The sequence below is a fragment of the Aethina tumida genome, chromosome 2 (genome assembly GCF_024364675.1).
Source record: "Aethina tumida isolate Nest 87 chromosome 2, icAetTumi1.1, whole genome shotgun sequence".
Taxonomy (NCBI): Eukaryota; Metazoa; Arthropoda; class Insecta; order Coleoptera; family Nitidulidae; genus Aethina; species Aethina tumida.
The window spans coordinates 20,373,868-20,397,109 of NC_065436.1; the positions used below are offsets into that span (position 1 = coordinate 20,373,868).

Here is a 23,242-nt window from a genome sequence, read left to right on the forward strand (position 1 = left end):
CTCCAACGAACATTTTACTTTGGCGGATTGATGGAATAAAAAGTAAACCCTGTATTTTGTATTACTCATGGAACTAGTAAAATTATTTTAATCGATTATCAATGCAAACATGTTGATTGTATAGTTTCTACTAATTATTATAATTTTCCACATACGAAAATATTTTAATATAATTTGATTTATATAACAATAACATCACTTTTGTTAATGCATTTAACACTATTTAATCCAGTGCATTTTAGAATGCAACCTGAATTTATTAGCCAACCAGTAAAATTAATGAAATGGGAATTTGAAATGATTAAACATTACAATTATGTTCACGATCCAATTAGAATTGATTAAAATATTTTAAGCTGGTTTACAAATTACTTGAAATTGTATATTTTTACGTGAGCCGTACATTGCCATAACTAATTGTAAGTTCAAGTTAATAATAATGTCAAAACGTGTAATACAATGTTATTGTGTTTCTCATGGAAATGTTTTAATACATATTTTCTAAACTTTATCCATAGAAATGGGGAAACTATTTACGTCGATTATGAGTATAACTTTAAGACTGAAATTTTCTTTAATAAGCTCTATAAAATCAAAACTTTAACTGTTACGATACAAAAGTTATGAAATTATGATTCAGATAAATGCAACGTACAATTGTTATCGTAAAGATCAGATTATATTAATTAATCTGCCTCAAGGTACAAATTTATTACGGGTAACATTTAACATTTAAGTACATTAATTAATTCAAATTAATTTAAAGTTTATGTTTAATATTCAAATATTTTATTATTAAATATTAGTTTTTCATCAAATTTCCATTTTAAATGAGCACTATTATGAAAACCGATGACAAAATTCACAGTCTTTTGAGGAACTAACCTCATTTTTGTAATGGTGTACAACGTCAATAACTTTATCAATTTATTAAGACTTTTGATATTTAACATACATTGGCGTGAGTTTGGGTTGTGACCACAAAAATAATTAAAAACACTCGTAACCATTATTTTACACCTTTTCATGACAATACCTTAGAAGTGAGAGATTATAATAGTAGTTCAACTAAATTTATAAACAAAAATTTTCCAAATACTTAGAAAAGATCACTAACAATATTTTTGTATAATTTGTGATACTGAAATACAAAATTAAAAAAAATTAAGTTTAAGTTGCTATAATCATTATCATTTAATTTTATAATTATAATAATATACATTGAAATGATAAACATTATTTAATTGTTTGTTCATTTCAACGCAATTTTTTAGATATTTGAAAATGTATTATTCGGATCCAAACTCCATAGTTGAACAATAGAAAGAACACAAATCTCAAGTTATTTATAAAAATTCACAATTTTTAAATAGTTTATTTTTAAATTTATCAATTATATGATAAACAAATATTTACATATTACATTTGTTTGAACAATAAATATTCAATTGGTTCCTAGAAATTCAATATCTTAAAATTACATGACACTGGAATAAATAATAATTTGAATTAAATATTAATATTCATATTTCATTTAAAATCGAAATATAATTTAAATAAATTCATATAATTTGAACGATTTTTATGAAAATTGATTATTATTTTATTTTTATTATCATTCGATTATCCACGACTTAAATTTAATAATCTTATCTCTAAGTGTACTGACTCTATTTAAATTTAATATAACTGACGTAATAACTTCTAGTAAATGAATGTTGTGATCTTGGAAAAGAATGTGTTCATCCATCTTGGTTAATCAAATATCCCACCAACATTTAAAAACAACGTTTGTTAAATATTTTTTAATATTTTTTTAGAACCTAGACTCACTTAGCACTAATATATAATATAATAATTATAAAGTAGTTATTGCTACTGTAGCGTTAGAATATCACAGAAAACAACACAAATATACTTTCACAATAAAATCAATTAATTGTTTATTTTATAGACAGCTTTAAATAATAATTTTCAAAACTCGCACATGTAAACCATTTAATATTACCATATAACATTAAACATATAATTCAATTATTTTGTATTGTATGTGTAATGCATTATAACCATTAAAGCATTACATTTCGATGGCTACATTTGTATGGCTAAAATTCACTTTAACAAACTTTTAATGCTAACACGTTAACTTCACATTTCCTGCTAATTATTTTAATTATCAGAAAATTGAAAATAGGCAATTTTGGACATAACATATATAATAATTTCACTTGTACTAATGCAATAAAATAATATTTATTTCAGTGCAATTTCGAATGCAAACTGAATTTATTCACAAACCGTAATTAGTGAAATAATTGAAATGGGAATTTAAAATGATTAAACTAATATATGCTTGTTTCAATTAATAATAATTAAAATATTTTAAGCTCATTTATAAATTACTTAGTATCTTATTTGTTCTGCATTGTATGATGTTTAGTATCGTAAATATTTGGTTAGTTAGATATTAATTGGTAGTCCATAATTAACAAATAATTAAGTAAACAGCCACTAATCCATAACAGTGTCGCTTATTTGGATCAATGTCGCAAAACAGTCGAAATAACTCCAACAGGAGCAAGACATAGATAACGAATCCAATTCAGGACATACGAACGCGATACGCTGATGATAGAAAGTTTCGGGATACGTCGCTAGTAATGTTTCCCGTGTCGTCAGCATAAAACACGAAATGCCGTAAAGTTATTACATTGTGATTAGTACGGCCATCAGCTTTCTATTGTGTATGGGGTATGTCAAACTTTTGAATTTATAGTGCTTATTAAGGCTGATTTTAAAGGCGTGAGTCGCTACACGTTAATTGAAAACTTTTTTACCCCACTAATTATGCTTTTGTGTGGTTTAAATATTAATTAAGGGTAGTAACAAACGGCTATTATATTTATAACTTCAACTATATTTAAAACAGCCAATTAATTTACCTCATAATAAATCCCAACGAAATATAAAACCTAATATTGTTTTATAATAAAATCATGTACGACACAAGAGTCATATCTGGTGAACATTGCCGTTCTCCTATATCTGAAATTTACATTGGGGATTAGATTCTTGGCAACCTGTTCCCGTTCTCGGGGATATTTTTCATTCCAACGAAATATCGCCCCAACACAGTCCCGTTTTCCATGTTGATATAAAATAGATTAAAGTATGGCTGGTAAACAGTGGCATTAATGTACACTTAGGACGTAATTCTGGATAATTTATTGTCTAGATTTTCCACGGCGAACATAAATTTAATATTCCGGCCGCGAAATTTTGTGTTTGAACAGGTATGAGAATTAAAAATTGCCCGGTTATTTGGTACTTGAAACTTTTACTGTGATATCGACTGGTCTGTACATGGCGAAATGAAATATTATCGCTCGTAAAATGTTATTGAGGGAAGGTTTATGATTGGAGACTAAATTGAATTTGACATGTCTTGAGAGATTGAAATTGCATATTTTCTACATTATATAAATTTCTAGACTAGCTGTAAAATTTGGGGAATCTTACTTGCAATTTGACGATAAACAATAAAATAGTGGTTTATGCTAAATTGTACTGTCCAAGAGACGGGATCAAATTGCTGCATTTGTCACCAACATTCTATCTACAGGGTGTTTCAAACTTGTTGATTTTGATAGAAAACTGTAATTTTGATAGAAAAAAATCATATTTTTAAAACGGTGATTGTTTCTCTCTGAAAAAATGCTTAACTAAAATATAACGATATATCTTGTAAATTTTGAGATAATTAATATAGTTTTATATGTAACAAAGTGAGCAAAACTGTTAATTTATTTTTTTATTTTATAATTTTAACTGACACTAGAGCAAAACTAAAATATAAAATCTAATTTTTAATTAAATTTTCAAGGTTTAAACGTGTCTTAACCTTAGAGTAAAAATATTGAAACTACACCTGGGCAATGTTAAATTGTGTTTTCTGATTTATCATCTGAATGAGATGGAAGTTAGAAAATCGACTACTAATATTAACTGGAAAAATAACTGATTTATAAATTTCATGCAATTTGACGATTCTAATTCCTTTTCGCCAATTGAATAATCTTATTCGACAGAGGAGATTTTTTCGGTAAGTTTCTTATATTGTTTTACCTAAAAAACTGCATGTAGAAAATTAAATATAAAAAAAATAAAAAGTTATTATAATGTATCTATTTTAAATCATATACAAAAATTAATATTTTATCAAGATTACTGAATTTGAATGATATATCGGCGTCATGTGTCTATATAGTGGTAAAGTTCAATAAAATTTATAACAAAAAATAATAAAAATAATTGAATATTATATAAACACATTTGTGTTTTGATAATTGTTAATTTTTTATAAAACATTAATATAAACTATTTAAAAAAAACAAATTTTTATAAATAAGCTGAAATTTGTAACCTAAAGCCTCTCGAGTTCCTTCCTTTTGATAATTCTTCTACAGTAAAAGCTATCAATGGGACAATCATTATCTTAAAAAAATTTCAGACATGCATGCTTCTTGCATATTGTTTCCTACAAATGAAAATTTAATCTAGTTTCTGTGACATGCAGCTTGACCATGGATTTGTTGGTTTATTATTCAGATTAACTTCTTGGAAGCCGTCACGAAGGTTCTGTTGAGAAAGTCCTACATACCAGTTGCATCCTATTTCTGCTTAATACATGTCTGAGGCATAAACAAGTCGTATATTAACAACACCAACATAAAGAGATATTAACATGTAATGCAGTTGATTTCAGCTGAGTATTCATAATCGGATGAATGATTCCAATAATAATAATGTGAAAAATATTTTTCAATATCCTAAATAATTTAAAAAAATTGCCCGCATGTAATAACATAATAGGGTCACCAATAGGATCAACTACATTTTCTTCATTTTGAATGTAATTTTTTTATACATGCCATAAATATTCTTTGAACAAGTTCTTACTGTACTTCCAATAGAAGTAAATAAATGTAATAACGCATTTAAAAAGCCGAGTTATCAATATATATTATCAAAACGATACAATCTAAACAGATGCACAATGTCAAAAATGTCACTCACTCAACACCGTCCTCGTGAAGTCACCGGAATTCAAATTTTCTCGTCCGTAATATAAGTCAGTAATAAGAATTTGGACACGGTTACATAAATGATTCTCTCCTATATCACTCATCAATTTTCGTAGCACACCATCTGGAGCCTTTTTGTTGCCAAACTTATTCATAATAAAGTTAATTATTTTTGACATTGTAGAAAAAGGTAAAAATAGTCATAATAGCCAAAACCAACCAATTTGGAACACCCTGTACAACAGGCATCTTAGTTTCACGCCTACGGTGCCAAATATTATTAAACTTCTTGAATAATTGTGTAGAATTCACTAATTAAAATAAATAGTATTTGCCCTGTAATTTAAATATTTTCATAAATTAGTAAAAAATATAATAATCCTCTTTCGCATGTTTCTTGAAGGCTTATGTCACACTTCCGAGTTCACTAACTACTTGCCTTTAAAAATCATAAAGAATTTCTTTGAGCAATTTGTAAGACTGTTTTGAAATATTAAATAATCGTTCATGAACGGCAGGCAAGTTAATTAAGTGCTTTCTGTGCAGAATAACAAAAAGTGGCTCGCGTAAATTCCACTTTTTCAGCCATCGTCTCCGTTGTGAAAATTAAATTTCTCGCGAATATTTTCAACGTCACGAAAAAATCAGTTTTTATTGTAGGGATTAAAATAAATATTTTCAGGCACATTCTGCTATGTTGGTTTTTCATTTTCTGTCTAATTAGCTTTGAATATTAATTTAAAATATTTTACATAATTTTATTTTGCTGTGATTAATGGTATCCTCTGGGTTGAATTGTGTCGTTATAAGAAACATTTTAAAATGCCAACTAAAGTATTTCATTCATTTTAATGAACATCTTCAGACATTCGCCAAATTGTGTACCGCTTTTAATTCATCAGTGCTAGTAAGGAAAAATAAATTGGAATTCTATTGGACGTTCATTATAAATAAATGCGAAAACATAAATTCCTCCAAGGGAAAATTTTATACGCGTTGCATGGCACTGAATGGCACAAAACGAAACAAGTAAACAATAAGAGCATTCACGTAGCCCACCTATCAACTTTAGGATTCAAACATTCATCCTAAAACTTCGTGGGACATTTAAAATTTAAATTCCCCGTAATTTCATAACAGTGCAAGCGTCTTGCACCTCCTATTTTCCACATACATATGTAATAACGTAATTTATTTTCCCCCAAGTCGGTGCAGTCGCTCGTAGAGAATCAATCACCCTGTGACGTATATTGTACCTGTAATTTTGGACTGTTGGGGCCGGGAGGCGGTCTCGGGTCTCCTCCGACGGGCGCATTTGTCTTCGTGTCGCTTTAAGAACAAGACAACGGAAATGCTCGACGGTATGTACGTAGGAATTACATCGCCAACTGGGTCATCATCTCTTAAATATTTACCCTGATAATTGTCTGAGGCATTCCGGCTCGGGTTTTAATTGTGCTACAATTCCAAGTCGTTCTAGTTTCAACTCCAACCGAATTTATCGATTTGAGCTTTTATAAATAAAAAAGGTAAAGGTGATTTTTATTTATTTCTTCTGAAAGCCGCAGGGGAGTTGACTCATTTTCCACTCTAATCTACATTTCGAAATGAATTAGCTTGAAAATAAAGACACTAAATACACTGCGGGTCTTTTGATGTTGATAATTTTAGTTCTCTAAGTCAAATAAACTTTTAAAATATTTTCAATATGCTCTATTTATATATTTACTAATATTATTTGAATATTTGCAGCTCCAGACGGTCACTATTTCGCTTTTTATTAATTTAATAAGCATAAAAATAAACAATATTCTATTTTGTAAAATTTATATTTCCTAAAAATGTATTTTATGGATCTGAACACATTTTATTCGTCTTTGTTAACTTATCTAATGTTTAGCAACGCAACGCAACGCAATGCTTCAAAGAAGACGTTCTTCTGAATATTTTGCCCATATAATTGCAGTTTGGAACGTAGTAATCTGAGTTAACAACAAGTAGCCCAAATGTATAACGTCTCACAGAGTGTAATAAGTCGCGTTTAGAATCGTTATTGGCAAACTGATAATACCTGTTTATGTCAAGGTTGTGGTCGATAACGAGACACGACTAGAAGACATGTCCGTTTTTTGATAGGCAAAGCCACATATTCTCTGTGCAGACGTTGGAATTACTATAAGTCTGTTTACCATCAGAAGAGAGTTACAAGAAGCTGATCTTAGAGCCTGAAGATGGTTTTACGTCCCTCTGTAAAACAGGGAGCATCGAGTTGTCTGCATGGCCTGGCGTAATTCTTTATTCACTCATAAATCTATACACATTATATTACTCGGATCAGATGTATTCGGACATGACGTGAATGTGGCAAAAGATGTCATGAGCAAAACATGGCTTTAACTGTTGCTTTTGAAGGTGGTTCTGTAACAGTGTGGGGTAGAATTACTTTATGAATGACTATGTTACAACTTAGTTATTCAATTATTATTCTATTTGGTCAAGATTATCGATCAGATTTAGTTGATTTTCGTTGCAAAATCATAACATTACTAGAATGCACTGGACCCCGCGTTTACCAGATCTTAATCCAATTGAACACTTACGGGACCATCTCCAAAGACAAATTTACAGTCGAAACCTCTAACCTCAAATTACCCTTGGACAAGAATGATTGACTATAGCTCAAAAATTTAGTTGTTCACTAATTTTGAGTATGCCAATTGGAATGGAAGCTGTACATAGAGCCAGAGGAACTTGGAAGTACTAATTGGAAATACGTAGCGGTTAATATTGTTTTTTTATTTTAATTGATTTTATTTTATTAATTTTTCAAAGAATTTTGTGATAGTTTTATAAATAGTTTAAAAATTCTGTTGGTGATGCAGTTTCGTTTGATTTAAAAAGGAAATTACATTGATTATTAAAATTATTTTGATAGACTTCAAAAAACAACACTTATATTATTTATTTAAATTTCGAAAATACATTTTTATAGTGTATCATATAAATTACAGCACATTAAACAAATATTTAATTAACGTATGATTATCTATATGAAAACAATAAATATATCAGTTAACTTTATAATTTATTCGTACCATATGTGATAATATGTATCAAATAATTAATGAATTGTAATTTCCACTAGAAAGATTTCAGTATATTTGTTGACATATTTATTATAATATCGAATACATAATAAATAATGTTGATATATGTATTGTATAAGATGATTTAAAATGTAATATATAAATTGAGCGTCATAAATAAATACAAATGTATAACAATCTAAAATGAAACAAAAATTGTGTTTATTTGAAACAAAAATTTATGGTTCTATATAAATTAATATAACGTAAATAACATAAGTAATGAATAATATTTTATAAAACAATCAACATAAACTGTTATAACAAAAAATAATAATCACACTTTCAATTAAACTAATGATAATGAGGTGCCAAATGAAACAAAATCAATTAACTGATAAATAAAACTATTTTAATTCTGAATTGAATTCTAATTACTAATTAATATATTTCAGATTATCTTATTCCTCAAATAATACATCTGAGTTTAATACGTCTGAATTTAACTCATACTCAACACACCCAGGTGTGGTGGTACTTGGCCTCAATTGTGGGAAAAATCCTTTTATGGAATCGTGCTCAACTTTAAAATGCGGATATCGGGGTACCAATTTGGCATGCATGCCATAAGATCGATGATCGTCTGTAATGAAAACACTTCGCTTAGCCATTGCACGCTTTGCATTAGCATCGCGAGAAGCTAAAAGAAGAAATATTTTAGTTAATACTTATAAATAAATTAATTAATATTTAAATACTTACCTCTCGAAACACATATTTTACATAATATAACGAATAGGAAAATAATAATTTTCAATTTATGACCCATCATTACGTTTTGAAAATATATGAATGCGGAAATACCTTACTTGAGATGTATAAATACTTGGTCTAAGTCAATTAATTTTTATTTATGACCCATTGTGTGAAAGAACAATGCTTTAACTCAATAAATAATTTCATCTGGTTTCTAAGAAGTACTATTTTAAAAAATTATATCAGTTCACGTATATTTTGTTTACCTATACCTAAGTACGAAACTACTTCTTCGAAGTTGTAAACAAATAAAAAATAAAAAGCAATTATTTCCGTTGAAGTAGACTAATTAAAATGTCATAGATGTATGTCTAAATTAAATTGTGGTTTAATCATACTACATATAATACGTTTCCTTTAATAACATCGCTATGGTCAAAGGAAGTTTCCCCAACATAAAAAATTGTAAATTAATTAGTGGTAATTGGTGCAAAAAAGCGGCCCGAAGAGCAGGTCTCCCTCACAGTCAATTAGGCCGGCGTTCCCCAACCACGAACAATTTGTGATTTATTACCTCCTATAACTAAAGTCTACACTCGTACGCTAACCACTGGAATTAATGGTGTGATGTTCGCAACCACCTCCGTTTTCTACGTTATTAACACACATTTATCAACATTCTGGCCATTCGTCGCATAACCGACCACTAATTATTTGACTACTTCGCCTCTTTTTCGATCTGCACCTGTCTACCCTCAGACTGGGCGTCTATTAATAGTTGATTTAGTGCTGCCTAGAAACCTTTGTAGGATTACATCGGGTAAAACCAACTTCGAAATTCCCCCATTACTTCATTAAGACTGACCTTTATTCTACTTATTCTCGAATTTATTACCTTCACAACTTCCCCAAATGTAACGTCCATTAAGTATTTTATTCAATTCTGAAATAGCATAAAATTACTACAGTAACAAATTATAAATCCGCCATGATTTAAAATTCAATAAATGCTATATGTAATTGTTTCGACTGTGTGAAATATGTTACAACAGTAAATTAACAACCCCTACACCTTCAGATAATCTAGTTTTCACCTTCTTTCGTCCCCCAAAAAGGATTTTCTCGTATAATGACCGCAAATGTCACGGATTGTCGGGGAGACCCTTCGTTTTCGTAAAGGTGTGGAGCGTGGAATGCGTTCAGAAGTAACTAATCGGTGGTCAGGGTACGCGCGTAACCCTAACTTAATCTCGATGTAGATTTGGACACAGTATCATCCAAATTAAACATAAAACGAGGAGAAGGAAATATTTTAGGTTAAAATACTTGGGGGAAATTTAAGTTTGTATTTTGTACGACGAGTGAACAAAAGAACAGCACAATTATGTCGGTTTATTGTTGTGTTAAGAAAGAACAGTCGGTAATGAAATTTTTGATGACCATTTTTTTCATAATAATCATCCATTATTCCTGCTCATAAAACAAAAATATGTAATATACCCTTAGATAATTTACAAAAAAGCTCAATTATATTCTTTTGTTGAGGTCGGGTCTGTCATATAATTTTCTTAAGGAATGCCTTCTTGCACGGCATTGTTCTCCATTTTATATACGAAAAAGTCGCAGTTGCAGAAAATAAAGCTACCTAGAACAGTTGGCTGACAATTTAAATGTAAAATTAACATAATTTCTTAAGTTTATTTAATTATTTACATGATTAACACTAAAATTATTATCATAATGATTGCTATAAATAAAAATTAAAAATAGGGCTGTAATTTTAGCTTTATATGGTATTTTATACTGGTAATTTATACCGTATGAAAAGCGTCAGATCCAGCTACTCGCGTATTGAAACAGAACATCAATACCCTTAAGTAAGCAACAAAGAAAACTATATATGGGCCGGGCGGACTGATTGGAGGGGATCATTTGGATTTGTCGCGTTTAGTACATGGTTCGTCTCCGCAAACGAACCAGTGAATTTTTATTACAGCTTAGGGTATTGTATTTCTGCCTATGGAGACGTTTTCGAACATCTTATTTTATTGTTCATAGTTTTTTTTTATTTATGCATTTATTTATTTTATTTAATTTTTAGAATACTTACTTAATGCATTTGTAAAGATTAATTTATATTATACGCCAGAGCGGCACTAGCAGAACGCATTAACTCAAAAGTAGGGACTCACTACGGGATAAACTTCTACTGTCTTCGTCGTGTATGTTGTCTCTTTAAAAATTCAGATTGAGAGAATACTTTCCATGCTGTGTGAAGAATTATACTACCATATTTTAAAATATCTCTTTTAAAATAAATAAATATAATCTGTATAAAAATATAATTGTAGTTTTAAGGTTATTTGTAACACTAGTCATGGAAAGAGTGTATGTGATAGAACTGGAGCTACAATAAAAAGAACAGTGATGTGATATTGCATAAGATCACTACCCGAAAATCAGCTAACAACTCCATTGGAGATATATGAATATGTTTCAAGAGAAGTAAAAAGCATGAGGTAGATGACAATTTTCAGTAAAATCCTATTTGACAATAATACAATATATTGAAAAAATAGGACACTCGAATTAACCATTCTTTTACACCTGTTAATAATAATACCTGATTGAAAGCGACTTATTTCATTAAAGATTATAAAGTAGTTAAACTAAATTTTAAACAAAAGTTTTCCAAGTACTTCAAAAAATATGTTTGTATATTTTATTGTGATGCTGAAATACAAAATAAAATAAATTTAAGTTGATATAATCATTATCATTTAACTGTATAATATACGTTCAAATGATAAACGTTAATAAATTGCTTGTTGAATTCAAAGCAATGTTGATATAGTTGATGTTTTCAGTGCTTGATGAGGATAACTTTCCTGAAAATTTGAAAAAAGTTACAGCCATCTAAAAATAATGCTTTTTTAAAAATCCATCGGCTTTGGGAGGCCGTAAAATAACGAAATCGAGACAATTAAGCAAAAAATGAGCACATTCACACACCTCAACCCTCATTTGATCAAATCAGGCTCAAATTTTCAGGGTCCTCTTTATTTCCAATGTACTTTCAAGCATTGATTGATATAATCATTTTACAGTCGATCATTCAACTGCAGAATAACCATATTCTTTCTTATACATCTAAAGTTGAGTTTATTTAAACAAAAAATATAGTAACCTCTAAACATTTTATCACAATTGGTAATAAAATTTATGAGAAATAAAAACTGCTACTATATTAGCCGTATGTGCTAAATATTACATTAATAATTTGTTTAAAAAATGCTAATATTATAAAATAAATAATTACAAAATACATAAATACAATTGATTCTATAGTTTTAAAGACCGACTCGTCTCATTGAAAGTAATTAAATAATGATTTTTACAGCAAATAGAAATCCTATTAAACACCAAACTTCTCTAAGGTATCAGGCACATCCTGCGTCAGAGTAAAGTTCCACAGTGCTCTAAATTCGGCAACACTCGTTTCCGGAGGACTGAATATAAACGGTCTATCGTCAACCACTTCTTCACCTTTGTTCAGTTTTTTAATGTTTTCTCGCGGCATTATATAAACCGATGACAATCTTTTGTGCGGTGTACTCAGATTTGTAGCAAGTATACCCGAAACGAATACATCATCGATCCACAAAAACTCATTCTTCCTTTCGCGAGATTTTTGGTAAAGATGCTTGACAACATCAGATGAGTAGATGATCATCCAACCTGGACAGTACGGCGGGTAGAAATCCGGTGAGTATTCGGACTTTAAGACGTTCCATTTCGAACTGGATCTATATACAGGCGCATGCATCTGCGGCTTGCATAGAATTAAATTTTTGGGATAACGTTCCTTAAGATTGGTTGAAACGAATTTCTGTAATATTTTTGTGTTTACAAATATATCGTCGTCAGTTTTGAGTAGATAATTTGCATTGGAACAGTAATAATTTAAGTACTTTAATGCCATTACGTGTTTGTAAGTCATATTTCTGTAGGCATCATTGAAATTACCTTGAATAATATCTGAGTACAGATAGTTTTCTTGCTCGATTTCTTTCTGTAAGGTTGCGTTCTGGGGCATCCCTAAAGCGAACACTGTTTTGACTATTGCACTATCATTTTTACACATTTTTCTTATGACATTCCGTCTTAAAATATTGTTGGCCGCACTAACAACCACATGTAACATCATGGGGGTGTTCTCAGAGCAAACTTGGCTCAAAATTTTAAAATTGAACCCAATATCGACTAACTCGTAATAGTCTCTGTACAACGAAATCTTTATTTGAATGTATTCAAAGCGATTCGACAATAACATTCCAGTGATCGCTAGAACTGAAAGTGTCATGAAGACCAAATGCAATTTCGATAATTTGGTGGACATTCCTTACCTGAAAGATAATTTAAGAATTTATAATACTACTACATAGTGGTATATTAAAAATAATAAATCGGAAAATAGTACACTTAAAAATAAACTGAAATAAATGAAGAATTAAAAAGGGTAATGTTGTTGAAATGTGTTTCATAGTAGTCATCCATTATTCTTACTCATAAAACAAAAATACCAGAAGTAATATATTCTTACTTACTTATTACTAAAAGGGTCAATTATGTTATTTTGTTAAAATACTACGAAAAGGACATATGTACTAGAAAATAAAACTTACTAGAACAGAACTTCAGGAACATAATCTTTCTTATATATCAGAAATTGAGTTTATATTTATAGTATTATATATAGCAGTCTAAGAATTTTAACACTGGTGGTAAAAAGGTATATTACTAGTACCGTAATTTTAACTTGATCTGCCAGTTCATAGGACAAAGGATTTTTCAATTAAATTTTAATAATTTACATAAAAATTATATAAAGTATATTTAAAATAAATAAATAAATATATAATAACTACATATAATTGTATGTATATTGTATGTATATATAATATTTGTAGTGTTTAAAACAAACTCATAATAATCATGATAATAAAGTAATAATTATTTGCAGAAAATCGAGTTTGTGTTAAACATCAAACTTCTCCAGGTTTTCAAACACATTCTGCTTTAAAGTAAAATTCCACAGTGCTTTAAATTAAAAAGATATATTACTAGTACCGTAATTTTAACTTGATCTGCCAGTTCATAGGACAAAGGATTTTTCAATTAAATTTTAATAATTTACATAAAAAACTATATTAAATTTATTTAAAATAAATAAATAAATATATAATAATTACATACAATTGTATGAATATTGTATGTATATATAATATTTGTAGTGTTTAAAACAAATTCATAATAATCATGATAATAAAATAATAATTATTTGCAGTAAATCGAGTTTGTGTTAAACACCAAACTTCCCCAGGTTTTCAGACACATTCTGCTTTAAAGCAAAATTCCACAGTGCTTTAAATTAAAAAGGTATATTACTAGTACCCTAATTTCAACTTGATCTGCCAGTTCATAGGACAAAGGATTTTTCAATTAAATTTTAATAATTTACATAAAAAACTATATTAAATATATTTAAAATAAATAAATAAATAAATATATAACAACTACATACAATTGTATGTATATTGTATGTATATATAATATTTGTAGTGTTTAAAACAAACTCATAATAATCAAGATAATAAAGTAATAATTATTTGCAGTAAATCGAGTTTGTGTTAAACACCAAACTTTCCCAGGTTTTCAGATACATTCTGCTTTAAAGTAAAATTCCACAGTGCTTTAAATTATAAAGGTATATTACTAGTACCCTAATTTCAACTCGATCTGCCAGTTTATAGGACAAAGGATTTTTCAATTAAATTTTAATAATTTACATAAAAAACACTATTAAATATATTTAAAATAAATAAATAAATAAATATATAATAACTACATACAGTTGTATGTATATTGTATGTATATATAATATTTGTAGTGTTTAAAACAAACTCATAATAATTATGATAATAAAGTAATAATTATTTGCAGAAAATCGAGTTTGTGTTAAACACCAAACTTCTCCAGGTTTTCAGACACATTCTGCTTTAAAGTAAAATTCCACAGTGCTTTAAATTCCTCAACCTTTTTGATCGGAGGACTGAACATAAATGGTTTATCATAAACTACTTTCTTGCCTTTAGTTATTTTTTTAAATCTATCTGAAGGCAGTACATAAACTGATAATAAATTTTTATGCGCATTAGTCAAGTTTGAAGCAAGTATACCTGAAACGAAAACATCATCGATCCAAAAAAATTCGCTCTTCCTTTCGTGGGTTTTTTTGTAAAGATACTGAACAACATCAGACGAGTAGATTATCATCCAACCCGCACAAAACGTTGGATAAATGTCTGGTAAATACTCGGCCTTTTTGACATTCCATTTTGATCTAGTCCTATGTACAGGCTCTTTTTTTAGCACCTTGCACATAATTAGATTGCTGGGATGATGTGTCTTAAGAATTGGAACGAATTGTTGTAACACTTTCGTGTTCACAAATACGTCGTCGTCAGTTTTAAGTAGGTAATTTGTCTTGGGACAGTAATAATTTAAGTACTTTAATGCCATTACGTGTTTGTAAGTTAGGTTTCTGTAGGTATCATCGAAATTGCCCTGGATAATGTCTTCGTGCAAATAGTTTTCTTGTTCGATCTTTTTCTGTAACGTCTCATTCTTGGGCAATCCTAAGGCGAAAATTGTTTTAACTGTTGTGGTGTCATTTTTACACATTTTTCTTATGGCATCCCGATGTAAATTGTGGTTGGCAGCGCTAATGACCACGTGTAACATCATCGGCGAATTCTTAGAGCACACTTGGTTCACAATTTTAAAGTCGAAATTAATATTGACTAGTTCGTAATACTCTCGGTGCAACCAAATATTCATTTGAATTGAGATAAAGTGACTTGAAAAAAATATTCCACTGATCACTAAAACTGTAAGTACTACGAATGTCAAATGTAATCTCCACATGGTGGGCAACTCTAATCTGAAATTTATTTTCACTACAATTTTATATGATCAGAAAATAGTACTGAATGAATACTAAAATGCTAAACAACATTTTGAAGTGAAATTATAGTTTTTTTTTATAAAAAAAACAACATACAGGAGAAAATAAAACAAGCAAGAACTAATTAATTTATTATTTCTAACTAAAGAGGCACATGATAGAGCTTTTATCAAAGTGTCTGAAAACTTGACTGTGTTTCATTATAAAAAAGAGTGGCAGAGTGGATAACCGAGAATAAATGATTTAGATACATAAAGAACATGTCTTTGAGGGAGATAATGGAATTTACAGCGCCAAATCTTACTGGAGGCATTATTTTAAAGTGACGGAGGCTATATATTACAAACAGTACACCCTCCAGTCCCCGTCGTTTGTCTAAGGACCACCTGCTTTTCGCTTTCGAATCGCAAAGTGACGCGACCCGGTTTAACCACGTTTCTTTGTTTTTCTTACTTTTTGGGCTAAATGAGAATGTATTGTTTGTCGTATCTTATGCTGAAGTTACATGATAAAACTAGACTTAGACATGGGTATAATAAATCAAATAATTTATGGGATTAGGAGTTAAGGGATGTAAAAATACAATATTCCATCTACCATCAAATGAAAAAAAAACGACTATTAAGAATTTTGTTGGTAACATTTGTAGTTACATCTCCCGGGGCATTTCCTGGGTGTTACAGCAAAAAAGGGAAGCAAAGTCGTATCCCACCGAGTCCTAACACGTAGGAACCGGTCTCAAATATTTATATATCGAAGTGATCTAATCAGATCGAACGTGCGACGGAATGCGGGCAAAGCGAACGGCGTAGGTTAAAGGGCGCATTACTGGAAGGTTAAGCGCCCAAGCGAAGGGGTGTCGTACAAAAAAAAAATCCGGGCATAAAGAGAGGAATGGCTGGCAATAAGTAATGCATAAATAAGGTGTATTCGAACTGATGTGTGTGACATGTTCGGCAATCTTGCTGGCGGGGCGAGAGCATTGGAAGTTACCCCCTGTGATGGGATCGGAGACGCACATTGCCGGCGAGGAATAACGAGAATTGAAAGCCGGCATACAAGACACCTCTTGAATTTCTAAACGGAACCGCCGACGAATAAGTCCCGTATTTACGCTGAGGTTTGACGCCGCGACGCCTAAACACGATCCAACATGTAATAAGTTACTAGACGGATGCCGGGACGAGTTTGCATCGACAATTGCTGATTTATGAATGTCACTCCTATCCAACATATAAAATTGTACGATTTTACTTTTTGTTCTTTTTTTTTATGTACATACCTATGAAATAAATGTACGAGAGAAACTAAATATGAGGAATGTTCAAGCAAAACCAGACATTTTTATTTTTTTACATGAAATGTAATAATATTTTTGTGTAATTCTTTTCACCAGAATCATTTAAAAGCGAAGATATTCCATTTTTATTCATTAAAATTATATTAGTCTAAGCGAATTATTATTTTTTTATTTTTATAACAATATTTCAGACAATAATTCTGGTTGTAATTTATTTTTATGTTATAAAATGAAAAATAACCGAGTTACGGTTAATGAATTTTTTTTATTCAATTGTCATATTTAAATTTTGGAATCGATTTAAAAGTGCATAAGGTGTAAAACTTCATATAATTCTGATAATAATTATACATATGAACATGATGAGACTTACTGCATGAAACGAAGTTATAGACAAGTTATAGTAGAAAAAAATTAAAATTAAAAATTAAATACGACGAATAAATATTATTTTCATTATTATTATTATTTTTTTTTTTTTCGAAAAAATTAAATTCCTATTTTTTCCGGCGAAAACATTTTTAATAAATCCAAAAACAACAAATAAAAATAATTGACCTAATTTTCAAAGGATAAATAATTATAAATATTATAAATTATATGAATTATACAGAATAATGAATGAATTATAATTAAAGAGAATGTAATTAAATTGAAATTTGATTTAATTAATTTCACACTCCTTAAATAATACTAATAAACAAGGTTATTATTTAACTTACTCAGAACAATCACAATGTATTAAACAACGTATTAAAAAGTTGGTGACGAACTGGCGCATGAATACCGAAATTTGATTATCCCACTCATTTGCATTATTATCGTTTGAAGTAGAAAAACTAATTTAATATGAAAACTGACGCAACTAAATCAACACTTAAAATTCTTGCCTAGCATTTATATATTCATTCTGTTTGATCAAATACACTAATAGAAATAATATTTACCTTATTTATCCGCTGTAGATAAAAGATTGTATGGTTAAACGTATGTTCATAATTGACTTTTAGATTATAATTGATGTTTATCTGATTATGTTGTGTACATAGAAAATGTGATATCTGTGACCCCCCTTGATATCTTTAATATAACTAAAATGAAATATGAATGCATTTGGAACATTCAAATTGTTTAAAATAATAAAGGTTATTTAAAACACATATTTTCTAAGTAATACATATATTTTGTAAATATTGTACAAAATTAATATTGTACCATAAAAATAATAAAACATAGTAATAAAAATTAAAACTTCTTTTTATTAAAGCTGTTGCCATTTTCTTATACAGTAGGAAAAGCCTTTGACCCGTCTGAATTTAGAGAGAGACATCATGCATGACAGAAACAGTAGAAGTATTTCCCATAGTGAGAGACTTACTGTCTCTATTGTTCATGATGTCTCTTTCAGGATTCAGTTGGATCAAACTCTTCTTATACTGTATATTCATTTTTGAGGCTAAACTAGCACATAGATAAAATACAGAATAAACTAAAAATAATTTCTTATATAAAGTCACACTAAGTGATACTGATTAGATGACCAGTTTTTACATTAACCTGCTTAAAATTGAACTTATTTATTTTTGATAACCTATGACCCCTATTGACACCTTTTTGAAGCCTTTGAAGTTCCGAAATTTCATTATTAGACTGAACCTTAATTTCTTGAATACTTGTTGAACTTAAACTGATATCTAGGGTATTATTTTATATATAATTCCATTTTCTTCTAGTAATGTGATGAAGCAACTAAATCTTAATATAAGATTCACATTGTGATCAGACGGTGATCGGGATTTTGCTGTCTCACAATGTTTACTAGGGTCTATAAGGTTTCCTATTCAAATTAACTTCAGAGAGTTCACACCTTTTCATCATTTTATTCAAGGTTGGCCATGCTTTTCTCTAATAATTCTTCAGTTTCGGCTTGTAGCAACGATATACCTATGTTATCTTCAAAAATAATTTACTCGTCCTAATCTCGTGTGTATAGTAAAATTTATTTTACAAATTTCCTGCCTATTTTTGGGACTGCATTTATTTACTAGGAATTATATATAATAACCAATTACACACATTTCCTATAACATATATATTAGAAGTGGACATATACGTAACATACATGGAAAGTGTTTATTTATTTTTTGGTTAGTTTGTTGCAAATATACTCATTGACGAAGAAATTGCAACACCAAAAGAGGGGTATTTAAATTTAGGTAAAAACGATTAAAATTTAGTAATGTTTGGTACAGATTTTCCCATGTAATGTTTAGTAATGTTAAAATGCCTGTTGAGATGTTGTCAAGTGTGATTTGATGATACCCAAAATATAAGAAGAGTAATCACCGGACGTCGATAGGGCACGGATGTGGTTTGATTTGCTCTTACTTATTCTCATTTTAAAATAATTTAAAACATAAAAAATTTAAAACGAAACAGTTATAACATAGTGGCTAAATGATCGAATATCATAAGTTTAATTGTGAATTAGACCAAATCAAATCAAGAGAAACAATCATCTCTGTAATAATATAAAAAAACTTATTGATTCCTTTATTAAGCCCATCCGACAAACACACTTTGGGTCCAAACTCACAGTTTCGAGGCAAAACACAAATCGGCTTACGAGTTATTTATCGGCAGGTCCTTTTTAAAGTCTCTCTCCAACAAAACAAATTAAAAACAAAGACAATTACATACTATGGGACTTAAAAGCCGCATCCAAACAAGTACTCAAAAGAGTCGAAAAACAATCGCCGTCGGTCCTGCGAACAATTGAACGACGGTTAACAATGAATCCGATATTGTGACTCAGAAAGTGGGGTTTTTCTTCTCTTTCGGAGATCAAAAGATCCAGTCTGTTCCTAACAAGTTTACTGTGACGTGTAGCCAACGAATGAAATGTTAAATTCATCTCGAATGGAGTTCTTGTATTGAAAGTATTGTTTCAAAAGAAAGGATTGATAGATACAAATACAACTTGATTTCATTGTCAGAATTATAATTTTTATTAATCTTTTTATTATGTACCATACTTTTAATAAATTAAATATTCTGTATTCGATACAGAAGAAAATTACTGTGCCTTGAATACTCTTGACATGAAATTAATTGTCCAAAATAAATAAGAAAAAGGACATCATTTTAGTAATGAGTAACGTTTATGCGTTTTGATTTTCCATTAGCAATCTGGCCTACAAACACAGATGAACGACCGAACTGACTATCAAAACGTGGACAAACAGAACACAATTACGCGACATGATGCGATTTCGTTCGCTTGACTAGCCTGAAGAAGGATGTCGGTCAAACACGTCCGATCTGAACATGAATTTCAATATAAATACGAAATTTCTTGTATGGATCGCGTTATCCTATTTTTTTTTTTTCGTCTAATCGATTACTGACGGTACTTTTTTAATCTGCCAAACGTCGGTCTAAATTGAATCAGCTACGGCGAAATAGATTTTCTTTTTGTCCGAATGGACATCAAAGTCCATAAAACGAATACAGAACAGTTCCGGCCAATTTGTGAGCCTTTTTCGATTAATCGATTTTAAATTATTTCTTCTTCATACTTTAGGCATGTTCATTGTTTTGTATAAATTACTGAATAAAACAAATGGTGACAAAAACTAAGTACACGTTTATTTGCGATACCTCAAAGAAACCAAAACCGCCAATTCATTGTCCGATTGACTTTTTAATCATTTCTTATTTCAATATTCACATACCAAATTTTATAAAAATATCTTAACACGTTCTGGGTGTTGCACCGTATTTAGGGTGTATAATAAGGGTATTAAATAAAATTGTTGGAAAATACGAAGTATTAAATAAAATTGTTAAATAATCGTTTTTATAATGGAGTTCCATGATAATAAAAGTATTTTACGAATATTTCTTTATAATTTAACTAGTTGGTAAATGTTGAAACATATTAGGGGTACTTTAAATGTGTCATAATAGTTTATAGATAAAGAAACGTCCATTAAAATAATATATTATAAAGAATTGTATTTTTGACACACGATTATTATTTCTGTTGACACAATAATTACATATTGAGATTTATAAAGTGTGAAACCTCAAAACTAATTGAATTTTCCCCATTATTACTAATCGTAATATAATACCCGGCCTTTACAACTGTTGTGTGAAGTATGTGATAAGAAGAGAGAACGGAGGATAATTAAAGAAAACTCTGGAAAAACCATCGGACGAAATCACAGCTGTATCGGTTAGACTCTGGTAAAGTGAGAAGTTTTAATCTGCCATCTGTTTTTCCGGAACGGCTGTAAGCTCTTCATAAAAGGGATTACATGAGGACTTTTATTTTGCTATATGCTATTGCCACTTGCAATCTAGTCGTGTCCATACTTTTAATCAAAAATTCTACTTCTACAACCATCCAAATAAAATTGGAAAAAAATAAAGTCACTAAATTATTTTATTGTCCAGCCATACAAATATTTACTTTAATGTCAAGTATATTTATGTAATTTTGAAAGTGTTTACTTACAAATACATTTTATAAGAGTTGGTTGTTTATAAAGAAATTTTACACATTTACCAAGTCATTTAAAAATTAAATGTACATTAACCCAGATATTGATTTATATTTTTTATTCTAAAAATTATAAAGCAATTTAGAAGGAAAGAAATTAGACTAATGAATTTTGATTCTAACTGTAAGATGTTAATTAAATTTAAGCCTTCAAAATTAACAATTAATTTAAAATACGGCAATTAATTCTCGACTAGCAAAAATTCCGGCAACAACTGTGTTTGAAATCTACATGTAACGGTCTGAAGTTCTGTTTGCTGTTAAAATTTAAATAGAAATGTCCGTCGCTTGTTACCCGACGACTTGTCTATAGTCTTTCGTTGGAAGGATAAATTATAAATTTAGTCGAGATTAAAGACGAAAATAGAGCAATTAATTAAATCTCTTCGTAAGTTGAAAAATGAATTACCCCCATTTCCAACCCCGGCTTTTCCAATTATACTCACAAAACATCTGATGGTTGTTACCTGAAACAAAATTAATGAAATTAAAATATTAATGAGGGCAGTTCAGGAAAGTTTCCGCCGAAATAACAAGCATTAAACATAATATTTCATCCACATTCTAAATATTTTGTTAAACAAAGTTGAATGCCCAAGTTTAGTAGATTTATAAATTTACATGTTTTGAAAAAACGATAAAATCATTTACGATCACTGAACTTTTGAACTGAGTGAAAAATTAATTTATTCCCCGGTCACGAACAAACCGGCGATTCAGGTAATTCAACTAAACTCTTTCCAATATTTAATGGTTTAAGAACACTTGTACAAGTTTCCCAGCGAGTGGGGCAATTATAAACAACACATTAAATATTTATTGCAGTTTGAGAAAATTAAATTCAAATTTAAAGTTGAGACGGGAGTTCTCGAATGCCAAAAACCGAAAGAATGGAAATGGAATTGCAAGTATGAACTGGGGTAATGAGTGCAAATTTCCTTATAAAATCCCCGTGTTAAGGACAAACGACAAACGAAGAACTCGGCAACTCAGTTACATAAGAATGGAGTATAAGACGTCGGCGAAACTTAAGACAAAACATTGTAAATTCATGTTTTCACAAAGCCCAAGTCTTAATGTAATCCCACTACGGGACAGAAAGTGGAAAAACGAGCAACGGAATAGGGGAGATTTCGAAATTAATGACCTTAGTTCCACCTCCGCGGTCAAATGGTTTATGTGGAGGCATTAACGCGCGAACGAAAAACGTTTTTCGGATTTTATTCAGCTTAATGCCCGGACGGAGTAGCGGCATTTATAATTGCACTAATCTATAATCAGGGGAAAATGATAACTCACAAATTTAAAGATTGAAGTATGATGACATTAATTATTTTAATTACTTATATATAGTAACAAAACTATTTTGTATTCTAATAATGTTTCTAGAAACCTAAAATATATGCTACATTTAAAATTTAG

General features: G+C 29.6%; 3 protein-coding genes and 1 long non-coding RNA gene across 5 annotated transcripts in view; all 4 read right to left on the reverse strand.

Moving 5' to 3' along the window:
- Nucleotides 1-23,242, reverse strand: part of LOC109598200 (irregular chiasm C-roughest protein) — a 300,029-nt gene that overhangs the window by 106,330 nt on the left and 170,457 nt on the right. The window lies entirely within an intron of this gene.
- Nucleotides 8,561-9,935, reverse strand: LOC126264458 (uncharacterized). Its single transcript, XR_007547166.1, has 2 exons — nucleotides 8,933-9,935; nucleotides 8,561-8,870 (listed from the first exon to the last, which is right to left on the reverse strand). It is a non-coding gene; the product is annotated as an uncharacterized LOC126264458 (long non-coding RNA).
- LOC109598199 (beta-1,3-galactosyltransferase 5-like) lies at nucleotides 11,666-18,093 on the reverse strand. Its single transcript, XM_049962478.1, has 2 exons — nucleotides 17,976-18,093; nucleotides 11,666-13,332 (listed from the first exon to the last, which is right to left on the reverse strand). Exon 2 carries the CDS (start codon nucleotides 13,323-13,325, stop codon nucleotides 12,342-12,344), a length of 984 nt encoding a protein of 327 aa, XP_049818435.1. The 5' UTR covers nucleotides 13,326-13,332; nucleotides 17,976-18,093; the 3' UTR covers nucleotides 11,666-12,341.
- Nucleotides 14,934-15,922, reverse strand: LOC126264457 (beta-1,3-galactosyltransferase 5-like). Its single transcript, XM_049962479.1, has 2 exons — nucleotides 15,166-15,922; nucleotides 14,934-15,099 (listed from the first exon to the last, which is right to left on the reverse strand). Exons 1-2 carry the CDS (start codon nucleotides 15,911-15,913, stop codon nucleotides 14,945-14,947), a joined length of 903 nt encoding a protein of 300 aa, XP_049818436.1. The 5' UTR covers nucleotides 15,914-15,922; the 3' UTR covers nucleotides 14,934-14,944.